At 59.2% G+C, this 18,329-nt stretch overlaps 1 protein-coding gene across 7 annotated transcripts in view; it reads left to right on the plus strand.

Moving 5' to 3' along the window:
* ATOSB (atos homolog B) overlaps positions 1-12,764 on the plus strand; it is a 72,478-nt gene extending 59,714 nt beyond the window's left edge. For 6 of the 7 annotated variants that reach the window (XM_048850231.2, XM_075128320.1, XM_048850230.2 and 3 more), the window contains 6 exons: positions 702-760; positions 1,157-1,262; positions 2,603-2,761; positions 9,305-9,373; positions 11,115-11,317; positions 11,841-12,763. In XM_048850231.2, the coding sequence (XP_048706188.2) occupies positions 702-760; positions 1,157-1,262; positions 2,603-2,761; positions 9,305-9,373; positions 11,115-11,317; positions 11,841-11,994 (750 nt within the window). In that variant the 3' untranslated portion in view covers positions 11,995-12,763. Of the gene's footprint in view, positions 1-701; positions 761-1,156; positions 1,263-2,602; positions 2,762-9,304; positions 9,374-11,114; positions 11,318-11,840 lie in introns of all 7 variants that reach the window. The other variant, XM_075128321.1, reaches the window with a different exon arrangement.
* The last annotated feature ends 5,565 nt before the right edge of the window (positions 12,765-18,329 follow it).

Below are 18,329 nucleotides of genomic sequence, written 5' to 3' on the forward strand. Positions count from 1 at the left end.
CCAGGAGGGGACCCCTGGAGTAATAGGGCGAAGCGAAGAGGGGGAATGAGCTGCCTTTCACAGTGGAGTCCCTGCCACTGGGAGAACCAGGGTTGGACCCAGCCCTGGAGAACAGACTGCAGAGCCTGAGGGGTGGGCCTTGATGGGGGTCTAATGGGGCTTTCCCTGATGTCTCTGTTGCTCTTGGAGCCCTGCTGCATTGACCTGGTCCCTGTGTGTATGGGGGAGGGCGTGGGAGACTGTGGTTTGGTGTGGGGACTCTGAGGGGACGGGGGAGCTTGTAACTTTAATGGGCAGTCAGGGATGGTCACTCAGAGACAAGGCCCCCCAGTGCCAGTCCCTGGCCATTCTCCTCCCGTCTCTCTCATCTCGGGAGGGGGCAGGGAGCGGGCCCAGCAGACACCACCCTCTGCCACCACCCTGCAGCCACCTGTGAGTGGAACATGCAGCTGCTTCATGGTGTGCACAGGAAGTGAATGACAGTCCTGTGTCCCATCAGCAGAGCTGACTGAGGGAGGAGAGGGTGTGTGGCACATGTGGGAGGGGGCGTTCTCTGGGCCAGCTGTGACAGGGAGGTGCTGACGTGTGTGATGGGAAGAGCTGGTGGGTGCGGGCCCTGGACTGGGAGAGGTCTGGTGGGTGCTCTGGAGTTGGCCCATTTGCTGCCCCTAATACGGCTCTTGGGCCTCTTGTCTCCCTAGCGCTCCGCAGACGGCACTGCGGTGGGGCGAAGGCTAAAGAGTGGGCTGCGCCTGAAATCGTGAGTGTCCTGAGCTGCCTGGTTCCCCTGCTGGGGTTAGGGCCAAGCCGCGGGGGCCCCGGGCACAGTGGGCAAGGGGGCTGCTCTTGGGCAGACTGGCCGTGATTCTGCCCCTCTCTTCCCTGGTGCGGGGGTTGGTTCCTGGGGCGATTGCCCTGCCATGCCCAGGCCCCTCTGTTTGGGACAGGGTGCATCCGCACAGACCCTCCCCATCACCCTTCCCACTTGGAGCCCCTTGGACCCTTAGGTAGCTGGGTGGGTGGATCCTGCCTGCCTTTTGTGGGGAGCTGTGTGCTCTGGGGGTGCAGTGACAGGAGCAGGTGACCCTCTGGGGAGAACAGGAGTGGGAGCCCGAGGCTGCCTGAGATCAGCACTGATGCTGACTTCTCTTTGAAGGAGACATCTCCGCAGCAGCCTCCGGAAGGGGCCTGTGGGCACCCGGCCCTCCGCAGCTGCCTGGGCCACCACCTCCATCAGCCATGCTCTGCTGGGGAACTTTGAGGTAACCACAGCCTGGAGGCCCATGGCCTGGGACGGGGGAGAAAGCCCCTCTGGGATGGGAGGGGAATGAGCCCCCCTAGGGCCTGCTCTGGCACTGGCTGCCTTTGTGCAGCTCCTAGGGTGGGAATTGCGTGTGTTCCTCTCTCTCCCCATGGTGCTGTCGTGGTCTTGAGCATGTCCCTGTGGTCTGTGCTTCAGAGCATTCCCCAGAGGGACAGCTCAGCCCAGCAGGCAGTGTGTGCGCGGGGTGCTCCTGCCCGATGAGATGCCAGGCTGGGCTGCCCCGTCCCCCAGGTAGGATGAGGGGAGAGGCTGCCTCAGAGCTGACCTTCCAGCAGCAGTCTGCCCCAGCACTTCCCCAGCCTGGCACTCGCCCTCTCTTCCCCTGCTCTTGGCGCTGGGCACGCGCCATCATCAGACAGGCTGGCCTCAGCCTGGCTCCGTCGGGAGCAGGTGCCCACATCATAAACAGCAGCTCCTTGGGCACTAACGGGCTCCCTCTCTGGCAGTCTCAGCAGGGAGGCCAAGAACTCGTGGGCCCTAGGGGGCGGGAGGTGTATGGGACAGGCTTAAGTCATGTGGCAGGAGTGGGGGGTACAACACTGTACGTTCAGTGTGGGGTACATTCACCTGTTGTGGCTAAAGAAGCCTCCAGGCCCCAGCTGCCCTTGAGAGCCAGCAGCCCCAAGGATGGGGAAGAGTCTAGTTCCTGTTTCCTGCTGAGAGCTCTGTCCCAGTTCGCCTGCTGGGTTTACTGCCCCCAGCTGGGTCTGGGGCGTTGGGGGATTAAAGTCCACATTGAATCTGTGGCCTCCTGGGATCTCCCCTCCTGGAGGTGCTTTAGGGACGCTCGTCCACAACACCCTGCAGTGCATAGGCCCCTCCCACTGCTGCAGTGCACCATCTCTGGGGTGGAGCGCAGCAGTTGTTTAACAGCGCAGAGCAACCCTACCCCCAGTCTGGGCCAGGACACGAAAGCATCCTGCACTGAGCTGAACCTGAAGGGGGATTCAGGAGGAGTTGTGTAAATTCTCCCAGGACCTGGCGTTAACACCCTGACTTGCACAGAGTGCCCTGGGTCTTGAATACGCAGGGGCGTGCTTGGAGCCCGTGGGGACGGGCACTACAATAAGATCCCCAATGGAAGTGGTCTGTTGCTGGGATACCGCCATGAGTGTACCCGTAGGGCTGGGACGAAGGATGCAGGTATGCCTTCGGGGCGCAGGGCACGGTCCTGGCAGGACCCTGCTGGCTTGGGAGTGGAATGCAGAGTCCAGGCTGAGGGTTAGCAGCAGAATCGGCATTTGAGGGCTGTGCCCTTCCCTCGTCTCTTCTCCCCAGGAGTCCATCCTGAAGGGGCGCTTCGCCCCATCAGGCAGGATTGAAGGGTTCACCGCGGAGATCGGGGCCAGCGGCTCCTACTGCCCCCAACACGCCACCTTACCCGTCGACGTGACCTATTTTGACATCTCGGAACACAGCGCGCCCTCACCTTTCCTGGTACGCTGCTGGGCAGGGGCTGGGGGCATGGGGTGCTCGCTGGCACACGGTGGAACAGGCTGTTCAGGTAGACCAGGGACAGTGCCCTAGCTCTGCCCGGCTGAGGGTGTGCAAAATGAAGCAGGCTGAGGCTGCCCTCTTTAGAGAGACTGCACATGCCAGGGGCTGCCGGTGGGGGAGACGAGCCCATGACTTCGGGATCCACGCCTCAGCTTGGCTTTGTTACCGCTCTGGGGGAGGGGTTTGACATGGTGGTGTGGGGGCTGCCTGTGCCGTGATTAGAGGCCTAAATATGGAGAGCTGGAAGGTGACTGGCCGGTCACATCTTATTCTTGGCTAGCAGGTCATGCTGGGACCTGGAGTCGCCCTGGGTTGCCCCTCTGTATTAAGTTGATGTCAGCTGTGAGTAGCAGTATAGAAGCCAGTGGCTGCCCGTGGGCTGTATTTCCCGACCCAGGTGCCTGCTATAAAGGCATGTGGCTCTTGGTACAGAGCAATGAGTCCAGCACCCGTGAGCTCCAAACCCCCAGCCTGTCGGGGGGGAAACGCCCCCCCTTACAGGGCACTAATGGAGGGGAGACCCTCTGCCAGCTCCTCCCCAGCCTGTGGCCAAAATCCTGCATCAGTTCCTTGCCCTTGTGGGGGTCTTGAGCCCTCTATTCTCTGCCTGTGGCACACACATCCTGTCTCCTGTAGGCTGTGATGCTCTGCTCCAGTTCGGTTGTTGGGTTTCGTGGGCGGTGGTGGCCTGTGGCACGCAGCTGATCAGACTGGATGAATCATAGACTCATAGACTATCAGGGTTGGAAGGGACCTCAGGAAGTCATCTAGTCCAACCCTCCGCTAAAAAGCAGGACCAATCCCCAATTAAATCATCCCAGCCAGGGCTTTGTCAAGCCTGACCTTAAAAACTTCTAAGGAAGGAGATTCCACCACCTCCCTAGGCAACGCATTCCAGTGTTTCACCACCCTTCTAGTGAAAAAGTTTTTCCTAATATCCAACCTAAACCTCCCCCACTGCAATAGCTCAGTGATTTGAGCATTGGCCTGCTAAACCCAGGGTTGTGAGTTCAATCCTTGTGGGGCCGTTTGGTGATCTGGGGCAAAAATTGGGGATTGGCCCTGCTTTGAGCAGGGGGTTGGACTAGATGACCTCCTGAGGTCCCTTCCAACCCTGGTATTTTGGGGGGGGAGGGATAGCTCAGTGGTTTGAGCACTGGCCTGCTAAACCCAGGGTTGTGAGTTCAATCCTTGAGGGGGCCATTTAGGGATTTGGGGCAAAAATTGGGAATTGGTCCTGCTTTGAGCAGGGGGTTGGACTAGATGACCTCCTGAGGTCCCTTCCAACCCTAATATTCTATGATTAACTTGAGACCATTACTCCTTGTCCTGTCCTCTTCTACCACTGAGAATAGTCTAGAACCATCCTCTCTGGAACCACCTCTCAGGTAGTTGAAAGCAGCTATCAAATCCCCCCTCATTCTTCTCTTCTGCAGACTAAACAATCCCAGTTCCCTCAGCCTCTCCTCATAAGTCATGTGTTCCAGACCCCTAATCATTTTTGTTGCCCTTCGCTGGACTCTCTCCAATTTATCCACATCCTTCTTGTAGTGTGGGGCCCAAAACTGGACACAGTACTCCAAATGAGGCCTCACCAATGTCGAACAGAGGGGGACGATCACGTCCCTCGATCTGCTCGCTATGCCCCTTGTCACGGAGTCCCTGGGCGATGCTCTGGAACTGCTCCCCATGAAGCCAGTCAGGACTCTGGGGTAGTCGCCTTTCTGTGAGCAGCCTGTCTTCAGGACACACAGCTCACACAGCTTCCACCTTCCTGGGTCTGACCTCGGAGCATTCAGCATCCTCTGCCCCTCCGTGCGCTTCCCCCCAGCGAGTCCGCTCAGGCGGGGCTCCTAGGGAAGCCAGAGGGTCCTGCACCCCAACTTCGCAGTCAGACGTGACTCTCAGCCAGCCAGTAAAACAGAAGGTTTATTAGACGACAGGAACATGGTCTAAAACAGAGCTTGCAGGTGCAGAGAACGGGACCCCTCAGCTGGGTCCATTTTGGGGGGCAGTGAGCCAGACAACCACGTCTGCACTTCACTCCCTGTCCCAGCCAGCCCCAAACTGAAACTCCCTCCAGCCCCTCCTCCTCTGGGCTTTGTTCCTTTCCCGGGCCAGGAGGTCACCTGATTCCTTTGTTCTCCAACCCTTCAGCTCTCACCTTGCAGGGGGGGAAGGGCCCAGGCCATCAGTGGCCAGGAAACAGGGTGTCGGCCATTCTCTGTGTCCAGACCCCTGCACACACCTGCCCTCTAGGGCTCTGCAATGATCATACACCCTTACTCCACCCCCTAGATACTTAAGAACTGCCTGGGGGAAACTGAGGCACCCCCACACTATTCAGAGGAAACATTAAGAACAGTCCCACTTCGTCACATCTCTCCCCCCTTCGAGATCGAACTGAGCGGGGTCACTTTAGCCGGTGACCTGGGGAAGTTCGAAGCCACCAACATTCCCATGGATGCCCCAGCATCTCTCCCATTCCTTGGTAGGAGTTACACCAGGCCCTTCCAGTTTCACGCCCTCCCTTAGGTCAGGGGTGGTCGATAGCACTCGCAGGCCGCATGTGGGAAGGTTTATGCAGCCCATGCCCTTTGGCCACCCCAAGAATGTCTCCCATTTGACCATCACCTTCTGCTCCCACTGGAGGTCCGGGGGGCCTGGCCCCAGGAAACTCCACACAGACATATAGGTTGGGGTCAGGAGTGGGAGCCTGTCCACATCCCCAACCATCTGGCTGATGGAGTCTAAGGCCTTGGGACCCAGCAAGGGAGCTAGACACCGGGGCTTTTCCGCAGGGTCCCCTTGGTTCAAATCGCCAGCCTGCTCAAAGGCAGTGAGGTGGGCATCCACACCCCCGCCCTTAACCAGGGGCAGCAATTTAGTCTCGAGGTTCCCTGCAGAACTGGCCCCCCGGGGTCTATCCCCACTCACCCCTGAGGGGTCCCCTAGGCCTCTCCGCTCCCCCACCGCCAGTTCATGCTGCTGCTGCTTCTGCAGCTCTTTCTCGGGCTCTCGCTGTCTCCCAGGGTCCTCTTGCTCTCTCGGACTCAGCTCCAGTCCCGTCCGTCTCGATCCCCCGATGCGGAACCCGATCGTGAAGACCCCCATCTGGTCGGGGACAGGAGTCTTGGCGATGCCTGGCTCCCGCTCCAGCTGCTCCCAGATCCTGCTATAGCCCCAGTTGGGGTCAGGAATCTGTTCCTTAGAGCGGTCATCCTCCTCCAGCTGCACGATTAACTCTGCTTTGGTGAACTTTCCAACGCTCAACCCTCTCTTTCTGCACAGGGTGACAATGTCCTTCTTAAGGGGACGGTGACAGGCCATCACTCCGCTCCTCCCAAGTTGTTGTGGACTCACAGGCCCGTGTGTTCTCAGCTCCCCACGGTTTCCAGGGAGAACCCCTAGTGTGCCAGCCCTTCTCGAGGTCACCACCTCTTTGCCAGGGTCGAGCTGCAGACTCCTCCGCCCCTTGGACTGCTCGCTGCAATCCCCAGGGGAACCCTGTTACTGCACAGTCCTTCTCGCTGGTCACACACTCCCAGAGGTTAACCGCCCCCCGAAACCGCTCCTCTCTGAGCCTTCAGCAGGCCTGGTCCTCGGCAATCCCCCTTCGTGTTACTGCTCCCCAGTCACTTACTGCAGGAAGCGCCATCCACGGGGTGCAGTACATCCCACCGCTGCCACCAGTTGTCACGGAGTCCCTGGGCGATGCTCTGGAACTGCTCCCCATGAAGCCAGTCAGGACTCTGGGGTAGTCGCCTTTCTGTGAGCAGCCTGTCTTCAGGACACACAGCTCACACAGCTTCCACCTTCCTGGGTCTGACCTCGGAGCATTCAGCATCCTCTGCCCCTCCGTGCGCTTCCCCCCAGCGAGTCCGCTCAGGCGGGGCTCCTAGGGAAGCCAGAGGGTCCTGCACCCCAACTTCGCAGTCAGACGTGACTCTCAGCCAGCCAGTAAAACAGAAGGTTTATTAGACGACAGGAACATGGTCTAAAACAGAGCTTGCAGGTGCAGAGAACGGGACCCCTCAGCTGGGTCCATTTTGGGGGGCAGTGAGCCAGACAACCACGTCTGCACTTCACTCCCTGTCCCAGCCAGCCCCAAACTGAAACTCCCTCCAGCCCCTCCTCCTCTGGGCTTTGTTCCTTTCCCGGGCCAGGAGGTCACCTGATTCCTTTGTTCTCCAACCCTTCAGCTCTCACCTTGCAGGGGGGGAAGGGCCCAGGCCATCAGTGGCCAGGAAACAGGGTGTCGGCCATTCTCTGTGTCCAGACCCCTGCACACACCTGCCCTCTAGGGCTCTGCAATGATCATACACCCTTACTCCACCCCCTAGATACTTAAGAACTGCCTGGGGGAAACTGAGGCACCCCCACACTATTCAGAGGAAACATTAAGAACAGTCCCACTTCGTCACACCCCTACTTATACATCCCAAAATGCCATTGGCCTTCTTAGCAACAAGGGCACACTGCTGACTCATATCCAGCTTCTCGTCCACTGTCACCCCTAGGTCCTTTTCCGCAGAACTGCTGCCTAGCCATTCGGTCCCTAGTCTGTAGCTGTGCATTGGGTTCTTCCGTCCTAAGTGCAGGACCCTGCACTTATCTTTATTGAACCTCATCAGATTTCTTTTGGCCCAATCCTCCACTTTGTCTAGGTCCCTCTGTATCCTATCCCTGCCCTCCAGCGTATCTACCACTCCTCCCAGTTTAGTATCGTCCGCAAATTTGCTGAGAGTGCAATCCACACCATCCTCCAGATCATTTATGAAGATATTGAACAAAACTGGCCCCAGGACCGACCCCTGGGGCACTCCACTTGACACCGGCTGCCAACTAGACATGGAGCCATTGATCACTATCCGTTGAGCCCGACAATCTAGCCAACTTTCTACCCACAGGTGAAAGCAGTGCATTCATCCAGCCCATACTTCTTTAACTTGCTGACAAGAATACTGTGGGAGACCATGTCAAAAGCTTTGCTAAAGTCAAGAAACAATACATCCACTGCTTTCCCTTCATCCACAGAACCAGTAATCTCATCATAGAAGGCGATTAGATTAGTCAGGCATGACCTTCCCTTGGTGAATCCATGCTGACTGTTCCTGATCACTTTCCTCTCATGTAAATGCTTCAGGATTGATTCTTTGAGGACCTGCTCCATGATTTTTCCGGGGACTGAGGTGAGGCTGACTGGCCTGTAGTTCCCTGGATCCTCCTCCTTCCCTTTTTTAAAGATTGGCACTACATTAGCCTTTTTCCAGTCATCCGGGACTTCCCCCATTCGCCACGAGTTTTCAAAGATAATGGCCAATGGCTCTGCAATCACAGCCGCCAATTCCTTTAGCACTCTCGGATGAAACTCGTCTGGCCCCATGGACTTGTGCACGTCCAGCTTTTCTAAATAGTCCCTAACCACCTCTTTCTCCACAGAGGGCTGGCCATCTATTCCCCTAATGCCCAGCACAGCAGTCTGGGAGCTGACCTTGTTAGTGAAGACAGAGGCAAAAAAGCATTGAGTACATTAGCTTTTTCCACATCCTCTGTCACTAGGTTGCTTCCCTCATTCAGTAAGGGGCCCACACTTTCCTTGGCTTTCTTCTTGTTGCCAACATACCTGAAGAAACCCTTCTTGTTACTCTTGACATCTCTCGCTAGCTGCAGCTCCAGGTGCGATTTGGCCCTCCTGATTTCATTCCTACGTGCTCGAGCAATATTTTTATACTCTTCCCTGGTCGTATGTCCAACCTTCCACTTCTTGTAAGCTTCTTTTTTATGTTTAAGATCCGCTAGGATTTCACCGTTAAGCCAAGCTGGTCGCCTGCCATATTTACTATTCTTTCGACACATTGGGATGGTTTGTCCCTCTAACCTCAACAGGGATTCCTTGAAATACAGCCAGCTCTCCTGGACTCCTTTCCCCTTCATGTTAGTCCCCCAGGGGATCCTACCCATCTGTTCCCTGAGGGAGTTGAAGTCTGCTTTCCTGAAGTCCAGGGTCCGTATCCTGCTGCTTACCTTTCTTCCCTGTGTCAGGATCCTGAACTCAACCAACTCATGGTCACTGCCTCCCAGATTCCCATGCACTTTTGCTTCCCCTACTAATTCTTCCTGGTTTGTGAGCAGCAGGTCAAGAAAAGCTCCCTCCTAGTTGGCTCCTCTAGCACTTGCACCAGGAAATTGTCCCCTACGCTTTCCAAAAACTTCCTGGATGATCTCGCCTTCACCTCTCTGCTGTGTCTCCTGGGCAGGCAGCCCTGGGTGCTGGGTGTGGCCTCGTATAGCCCCTGCTGGGGCAAGTCCCTGCACCTCGATGTGCTGGGGGAGAGGTTCTCTTCCAGGCGGCAGGTGGGGCCTTGCCGAGAGTCCCCTCTGGTGGCCTTGTCCCAGACTACTCCTGGGCCCTGTGTTGGGGCTGGGCTGTCCCGCGGTGCTGCCAAATGGTTCATGTGCTCTCTCTTGACCTTGTCCCAGGGAGTGATAGACTTGGAAGCCTTGGGAAAGAAGGGTTACAGCGTCCCCAAAGCTGGAACCATCCAAGTGGTGAGTCGGCTCCTGCTCTCTGCAGCACAACGATGGGGAGTGGGGGTCGGTTGCCTTGGCCCGGGCGGTGCTGGGTGATGCCTGGCTGCACGGAATGAGCTGGGCCTGGAGCATCCAGAGAGATGGGTGCAGAACAGCCTCCGGGATCTGGAGCCAGAGGAACCACGGGCATGATCCAGGCATGGGGGCGGTGCAGGAGCTGTGGGGAGCTGGCAGGGAAGGAGAAGGGGGAAGCAGAGATGCAGGGAGGGCAGTTATAAAGAGCTCTGCCGTGAGCAGAGCAGGGAGCGGCACTGAGCGTGCTGGGCAAGTGGTGCTCAGATACCACAGTGATGGGCACCAATGTAGGAACTTGAGTCGAGGCTTCAGAGATGGGGAAAGTGAAGCACAGGAGGGCTAGGGTTAGGGTCCAGGGCCTTGCCATGTCAGAGCGGGGATTGGAACCCAGGAGTCCTGGCTCCTCGTGCCCTGCTCAGACCACTAGGAAACACCACTCCCTTACAGGCCTGGAGAGCTCAAGTGGCTGGAGGATGCTGCTCGGAAGCTCTTAGTGCAGCCGGGGCTGAGCAGGGGCAGGGGCAGGGGAAGGTGTTGCTGGAGGCCAGAGGGGTCATGAGGGTGAAGGCTGATGTCTCACCCATTGGTAGGGTAGGGGCTAGAGGGGGAGCTGGGGATTGAGGCCAGGGAAGGAGTGAGGAGTTGCTGGGAAGGACGGCAGTACCTGCAACACGGATTTGGGGGATGAGGGACCCCAGTGTTGAGCCTCACCACACGCATCGTTGGTACCCGGACATCCGCCCTGGCTGGGTGGGTGCTGGGAGAGCTCCTCTGGCAACAAGTCTCTCCCCCTTCCCCTGTATCACGGATCCACGGGCCCGGTGCTCTCGCATGGCTCTGGAACAGTCCCTGGGAGGAGCCCTTCAGTGTGTCAGCCCCTTAGGGTCACACTCTCACGGGGGTCAGCCCCTTAGCCTTGCGGCCTCCTGGGACCAACCCTCAGATCCTTCAGATCCCTTACTTAATGCCATGAGCTCCGGGCTGTGAGTCCACCAGAGGGAGACTTGCACCCCCAAAGGGAGCAATGCCCCCCCGACGTCCTGTCTCTGCAGCGACTCCCCACCAGCAGGGCAGCAGCAGGAGAGGTATTAGCTGTCTGGGACACAGAGTAGAAAGTCCTTAGTTAACACAGAGAACAGAAAGTTACAGCACAGTCCAGCTGGGTCAGTCCCAGAGCCCTCTGACCCCTCCTTAATCCCAGCCCAGAGCTTATCTTCCTGCCTCCTGCAGCCCACACTTATCAACCCCACCTGGCCCCCTCCTTAGCCCTTTGTTCTCCAGCTGGTCAGACCCCCACTGGCTTCCTGCCAAGGGTCTGCTATTCGTGCCAAATGTCTGGGCAGCTGGAGTGGCCATTGTCTTCTGGGACTCTCCATGGGGGTGGGGCCCAGGCCTCACACAGCCAGGCGTCAATCACACCTGGATCTCTGCAAAGAGTGAACAACCTCCTCCCCACCCACCTAGTTACCCAGACAGCACATAGGGGAAACTGAGGCACCCACCGTATTCATACAAAATAGTATGAAAAATTCCCACTTGGTCACACCCTGTGCTTGTCCTACAGCCCCTTGGCCCCGCTCTTTGTGGGGCCTGGACACCTCCTGGAAGCCCCTCTTCACCCAGCCTTGCCCCCTGTGGCTCAGATCCCTTTCCCCCCACTGACTTGCTCTCTCCCCATTTCCAGACCTTATTTAACCCTAACAAAACTGTGGTAAAGATGTTCCTGGTGACGTACGACTTCCAGGACATGCCGGCTAGCCACCTGACCTTTCTGCGCCACCGCATCTTCCTGGTGCCCGTGGGGGAGGAGGGGCCCGGCGAGGCACCCAGCGACCCGGCCTGCGCCAGCCCGCCCAGGAGGGTCCTTTGCTACCTGATGCACCTGAGGTAGGGGCTGAGGTGGCGAGGGAGGGACGGCCATGGGTCCCATCACCCGGGGAGCTGGCCCCTCTTCTGGACAGCAGCTCCTTCCCCACCCCCTCCTCCCTTTCCCTCGCAGCCTCCTGTTCCCCTCGGCTTGGGTTCTGAGCCCAGGGGTGGCCGTTCCCCTTGCGGCAGCCTGACTTCCTTACCGCTGGGAACAACGGGAGACGGCGGCCGTCTTGACTGCCACCTGCAAGGCTGCCAGGCCATGGCAGTGACCTTGCCCAGGGCAGCTCTTGGCTCCGGGGCCTTTGGCAGTGGGAAGCGGTGGCCGTTCTGAAGGAGGACAGAAGGCCACGGGGAAGCTGCCAGCCATGAGAAGAGGGTTGCAGTGCCGAGCTCCCCTCCTGCAGCCAGAGCCTCCTGGGAACCCCACAGCTCTGGTCCTGCTGCTGGCTCCTCCTTCCTGCCGTGGCCCCAAAGGAGCGACTGCTCCTCCCTGCTGCAGCTCCTAGCCTCTACCTCAGGGGGTCTCGTTTGCCCTCAGGTTTCACAGCTCCAAATCGGGGAAGATCTACCTTCACAACGACATCCGGCTGCTCTTCTCCCGCAAGTCGATCGAGGTCGACTCGGGGATCCCCTACGAACTGAAATCCTTCACGGAGATGCCAAGGAACCCCTGCTACTCACCCCGGGCCTGAGCTCGGGGAGTTCCATGCCCCCCTCTCCACCCTCACCCCAGCACTTCGTAGACAAGTAAAGGGCAAGAGAGCGGAGTCATCTCCTCCCCCAGAGGTATTGGCCCCCACCAAGCTGCAGGTTGGTGAGGCACACACACACATACCCCTTGACAGCAGCTTCGCGCCTGTACCAGAGAGTGAGCATGGTGACGGGATCATAGAGATGGCGGCATGGTGTGTCCGGGAGCTGGCATGCTGGCTCCTGTGCCCCCAGTGGGTCTGAGACGCTCCTAGGCCTCTGGTTGCCACAGCTCCAAGCCATGCCCTACAAAGGAGGCTCGGGGGCAGGAGGGCTGTCGGTCTGTGGGGCTCGGATCAGGCGGAGCTGAGCTGGCTCCCAGACTGTGAGGAAGGATGGAGCAGATGGCAGCTCTTGGAAGGGGAGGTGCTGTATTTATTAGTATTTATTGTTGGTGAGGAGCCAGGATGGAGGGTTCACGGTGTGGCTCATAACCAAGCCTTGATCACAAGTGCAGTGAGTCCGATGGGCTCTGCTCTTGATGCCCTGTGCATGTTGCACGACCAACTGCACAGCCCAGCACGACAGCAGAGGCTGAGCAAGAGACGCTCAGCACTGGAAGAGCAGGGGAGACTGAGTCAGGATTGAGGGGTATCAACAAAACTGGTTGGTGGGACTGGGGCTGTGGGTTGGGATTGAGGGGCACTGGCAGGGTGGGAGGGAGAGCCCAGGGCTGCAGGTTGGGAGTGAGGGGCATCGGCAGGGTGGGAGGGAGAGCCCAGGGCTGCAGGTTGGGAGTGAGGGGCACTGGCAGGGTGGGAGGGAGAGCCCAGGGCTGCAGGTTGGGATTGAGGGGCATCGGCAGGGTGGGAGGGAGAGCCCAGGGCTGCAGGTTGGGATTGAGGGGCATCGGCAGGGTGGGAGGGAGAGCCCAGGGCTGCAGGTTGGGATTGAGGGGCATCGGCAGGGTGGGAGGGAGAGCCCAGGGCGGCAGGGTGGGAGGGAGAGCCCAGGGCTGCAGGTTGGGAGTGAGGGGCACTGGCAGGGTGGGAGGGAGAGCCCAGGGCTGCAGGTTGGGAGTGAGGGGCACTGGCAGGGTGGGAGGGAGAGCCCAGGGCTGCAGGTTGGGAGTGAGGGGCACTGGCAGGGTGGGAGGGAGAGCCCAGGGCTGCAGGTTGGGATTGAGGGGCACTAGCAGGGTGGGAGGGAGAGCCCAGGGCTGCAGGTTGGGAGTGAGGGGCACTGTCAGGGTGGGAGGGAGAGCCCAGGGCTGCAGGTTGGGATTGAGGGGCACTGGCAGGGTTGGGATTGAGGGGCACTGGCAGGGTGGGAGGGAGAGCCCAGGGCTGCAGGTTGGGATTGAGGGGCACTGGCAGGGTGGGAGGGAGAGCCCAGGGCTGCAGGTTGGGATTGAGGGGCACTGGCAGGGTGGGAGGGAGAGCCCAGGGCTGCAGGTTGGGATTGAGGGGCATCGGCAGGGTGGGAGGGAGAGCCCAGGGCTGCAGGTTGGGATTGAGGGGCATCGGCAGGGTGGGAGGGAGAGCCCAGGGCTGCAGGTTGGGAGTGAGGGGCACTGGCAGGGTGGGAGGGAGAGCCCAGGGCTGCAGGTTGGGAGTGAGGGGCACTGGCAGGGTGGGAGGGAGAGCCCAGGGCTGCAGGTTGGGAGTTAGGGGCACTGGCAGGGTGGGAGGGAGAGCCCAGGGCTGCAGGTTAGGAGTGAGGGGCACTGGCAGGGTGGGAGGGAGAGCCCAGGGCTGCAGGTTGGGAGTGAGGGGCACTGGCAGGGTTGGGATTGAGGGGCACTGGCAGGGCTGGCCGTGCAGGGTCGGTGGGCTGAGACTGAGGGGTGTTGGCAGAGCTTTCGGAGGAAGGGGCTCTTCTCTTGCTCTCACTAGTCCTAGTGCTTTCTGCAGAAGCCCCAGCTCCACCTGAGGGAACTGGAGGGCTGGCAAGAGCCCCCGTGCATGGCCCGGAGGAAAGGCCTCGTGTGTGGCCTGCTGGGCCCTGTCTCCCCAGGGACTGGGCCCTTGTTCAGTCAGTTGGGGGAGCCTCTGTTCCTGCTCCCCTACCCCTGTGGGCAAGTCCAGCCCTTGGGGTGTCCCTGGATAGCAGGGCAGTAGTTGCTGGCTGCAGCGGTGGGCTGAGCAGATGGCCAGGGGTGCTGTAGGGGAGGGGGGGGAAGGGGTCTGTACTGGGGCCACCCCTGCTATTCAACATCCATGTGAGCTGGGCTGAGCTGTATCTGTTGTCATGGGTATTGCTCCAGGAGACTTCTCAAAGGAAGCCCAAGCCCCTGTGAGAAGGGGGCGGGGGCTCTCTCCTCTCCCCTCCCTCCCAGAGCAGGGGCACCCAGCGTTTCTGAGTGTCTGCTCCGGTGGTCTGGAGCCCGGGGCCCCCCTGGAGCAGGGGCCCTCACTAAGCAGGCTGTGTTGGGGCAGGGGGAGGGGCGGGGTTCTGGGGTAATGCTGGTGCATAGATCCCCCTGCCCAGCCGGAGCTGGTGGTAGGTGTGGCTGTTTCTGAGGATGCAGGAAAGCCAAAAGCTCCAGCTGCAGCAGACCGCTCCGGGGCTCAGCCTGGCCCCCAGGCACTGGGCATGGGCTGAGTGAGGCCAAGTGGGGCCTTGCAAGTGAGAAGGGGAAGCCAGAGGGTGCATGTGGTCACTCCCTGGCAGCATGTCTGGTATGAGGGGTTACAGGAGGGGGATCCTAGGGGCTGGGCTAACCCCATACTCCCTGGCTGACAGCAGAGACAGTGCTGGCCTCCCAAGGCCCCACGTGGCTGTAAATACCCCATCTCCCGCCATGGGAGATGGTCCTTCCCCTCTGTCAGTCCCTGCCTGGGCTCACCCTAGGCTCCTCTCTCCTGCCTGTGCCTGTGGAGGGTAGAGTGAGCTCTGCCTGAGTCACCGCAACCAGCTGAGCCCTCCAGACCCAGACGCCGAGCCCTCCCCGGGGGAATTCTGGCAGGTCCCTCAGCTGTGAGTCACCTGAGCTCCCCTGGCTTTGACGGAGCCGCGGCTTGCCTTGCTGCACCTTGCTTGGGGCTCAGGGCCGGTGACGGGAAGTGGCTGCTCAGCGTTTTCACTGCACTGTGGGATTGGATGGCAGGAAACAGGGAGGGGGCAATGGCTCTAGCCCTGTGACCTAGCAAACTTGGGGAGAAAAGAATGCAAGTGGGGGGAGGGCCAAGCACAGGGCTTGATGTTTGGGGCAGTCACAGGAATGGGATTTAGGGTTGTTTGGAGCAATATCTCCCCAGCCTGGAAGAACCCTGCAGAGAATGTGATGGAGCCTGTCCTGGCCCCAGATGTGAGGGAATCAGGGGTGGGAGGGGAAGTGGCCAGAGAAATGGGGAGGCCTTGGCACTCTCTCTAGCCCAGGAGTTGGGCTTGCAAGAGTCTGGCCTGAGGTGCCTGAGATCGTGGGGGAACAAATATGGCCTGAGACCCAGGGTGGTGGGGAGTTAAACGAGGACCCCTAAGGATGGAGTGGAAAGACCTCCTGCACACACTTCCCCCCCTGCAGCAGGAGGAAGCATCGGCTTAGTTGCATGCCAGGCCCCGGGGCCGAGGGGAAAATCCTGCAGAGCACAGCTCCTCCTTCCCTATTGCGCACCAGGGTGGTGGGCGTGAGGACTACAGTTCCCAGCAGGCCATGCACTATCTCCAGCTGAGCAGCTCTTCCCACAGCTGATGTGGAGGGACACTATTCTAAGTGTAACTTTTAGCAGCAGGCCTTTGTGCAGAGCCTGTGTCGCAGCCGGGGCACTGGGGGTCCAGAGCGATCTCCGCATTTCAAAGGAGGCTGTCGGGCCCCAGAGGGAGGGAGTGACTCCGGCCGAGCTACCTCAGGTTAGAGCTGCTGCTTCGTCCATTTCATGGGGAGGCTCCGTCACCCCCTTCCCCATGGCCCCTGTAGCTGCTGGTCCCTCGGCACTGTTGTTCACAAGATTTTGCATCCTGCTCCAGAAACGAGTTGGGGGAACAAACACTTACAAAAACTTGAAGAAGAAAAAAAAAAAAAAGAAAAGAAGAAGAAATATAGTACCTGGTACTTCTCCTTTGTAATTTAATAAATGTTTGTTTGGAAACGGAATGCATGGGGTTGTCTTCATTGTGCTAAGAGGAGAGGCTGGATGGCCAGTGATAGGTCACTAGCCTGGGACTTGGAAGACCTGGAATCCAGCCCCTGCTCTGCCACAGATGCCTGGTGTGACCCTGGACATGTCCTTTAGTCCTTCAGCCTAACAGCATTTCCTGCCCCACAGGGGGGTTGTGAGCACAAACGCACTGAAGATCATGAAATGCTCAGGTACTATGTAAAGTGGGAGCCTGATAGGTATCATGGCTAGGCGAGCAGAGAGGCTGCTGTGGCTGGGGCCAGAGCTCAGTTGAAGAACGTGAGCTGCGTTAGATCTTGTCCTTTGTGGTTTCAGGCTCCTGCTCAAGCCAGGAGGTAGCTACCTGTGCCCAGGGCTACTGAAACCTTCTACAGTGGACACCGTCAGAAGGACTGTTTCTCTAGCTCCTTTCATCTTGTGTAGGCTTCGAGTGTGGTCTACAGCCCTAGCAGTCCCAGTGCTGGGTAGCCACCTCGGGGATGGAACCCTGCAGCTGGTTCAACAGCACCAACCACAGTTCACACTAGGTCAGGTGGAAAGTGAACAAGAATCCCAAACCCCAGTGAAGCTGCAGGGGGATGCGGGGAGGCAAGCGCAATGGGGGATTCAGCCATGATGCTGGGTTTAACGCCCTGACTAGGGGGCCTTTCAGAGTATCCACGATCTGATCTTAAAGCCCCCACTTCCCTGAACGCTGGTGTCTCCTGTTGGCCCTTGTGACATGTTCTCTCCTGACCACCCAATGCCACCATTAGTGAAACGCCAGACCTGAGCTGGGCTGTGGCGACAGGGCACCAGTGTCTGGCTCAGCACTTTCTATCTTCACCTTCCAAGGTGAAGCAGCCACTAAAGGGTCTGAAGCAGCCCAAGCTGTGCCCGATTGCTGGGAAGTGTGAGGTCTTTGCAGGATGGACGCAGGAGAGTCACCACCTGCCCCAGCAGGACCAGGATCGGGCCAAACCTATGAGCAGCCTACACAGGAATGGCCTTTTCAGAGGCTGCCCTACCGTGAGGGAGGTTGGGACATACCTTAAGCTGGGATAATGGCACCATAGCACTGTGCCCCCAGATCCCCCGACTGGCACTAGACCTGCTCAGCATATCATCAATGCAGTTACTCCTGCTAGAGGCTGTCACAGGAGCGGAGACTGGCCCCTATGGCACAAGGAGATAGAGGGAGCGCGGCCCTAAAGTGACATTTGGTGCCAAGACCTATCTGATAAAGCCTGCTTGAGAGCTGCTCTCATATCGAACATGCTTTGTACAGCTCATGTGCCCCTTCTCCCTGTGTTCTTCAACATGCAGAAAAAGCTGGTGTCGAGGGAGGGGTGTATCCCTTCCAGTGCTGTGCCTGGAGTTCTCTGCCACCCTGCAGGCAGGAGAGGGGAATTCTGGGCTCCATCTCCCTGCAGATGGAAGTGGGATTATTAGTGAGTGAGGGTGGAGGTTGTGTAAAGCTGCACAGAGGGGCCAAGTCCCTGCTCCAGGCAGTCTCCACTCTACCCTTTATTCTTCATCCCCTCAAAGTGTGCTGGCCACTGGCCAGAACAGAGAGAGAGAGTCCTTGCCCCAAAGCGCAGGGTAAGGGGCAGAAGGGAGGCACAGGGGGCAAGGCTGAGACCAGAGGCATCCCATGGTACCTGTGCTCAGTGGCTGCACGGTGGGGAGCAGAGCAGCCCAAAGAGGGAGTCACGGGAATGGGGGCAGCCCTGGGAACAGGCTCTAGCCCATGGGTGAGCAAACTTGCTGGCCCGAGGGCCACATCTGGGAATAGAAATTGTATAGCGCGCCATGAATGCTCACAAAATTGGGGTTGGGGTGTGGCAGGGGGTGAGGGCTCTGGTTGTGGGCTCCAGGGTGGGGCCAGAAATGAGGAGTGCAAGTTTGGGAGGGGGCTCCAGGCGGGGGAGGGGGAGGGCTCTGGCTGGGGGTGCGGGCTCTGGGGTGGGGCTGAGGATGAGGGATTTGGAGTGTAGGAGGGTGCTCCAGGCTGGAACCGAGAGGGCGGGAGGGGGATCAGGGCTGGGGCAGGGGGTTGGGGCACGGGAAGAGGCTCAGGGCTGCAGGCAGCGCTTATCTCACACAGCTCCTGGAAGCAGTGGCCGTGTCCCCCGATCCGGCTCCTAGGCGGAGCCACGGCCAGGCGGCTCTGCGCGCTGCCCTGCCCACAGGCGCTGCCCCCGCAGCCCCCCTTGGCTGAAGCTGCCGGCCCGTGG

The sequence above is a fragment of the Caretta caretta genome, chromosome 5 (assembly GCF_965140235.1).
Source record: "Caretta caretta isolate rCarCar2 chromosome 5, rCarCar1.hap1, whole genome shotgun sequence".
NCBI lineage: Eukaryota > Metazoa > Chordata > Testudines > Cheloniidae > Caretta > Caretta caretta.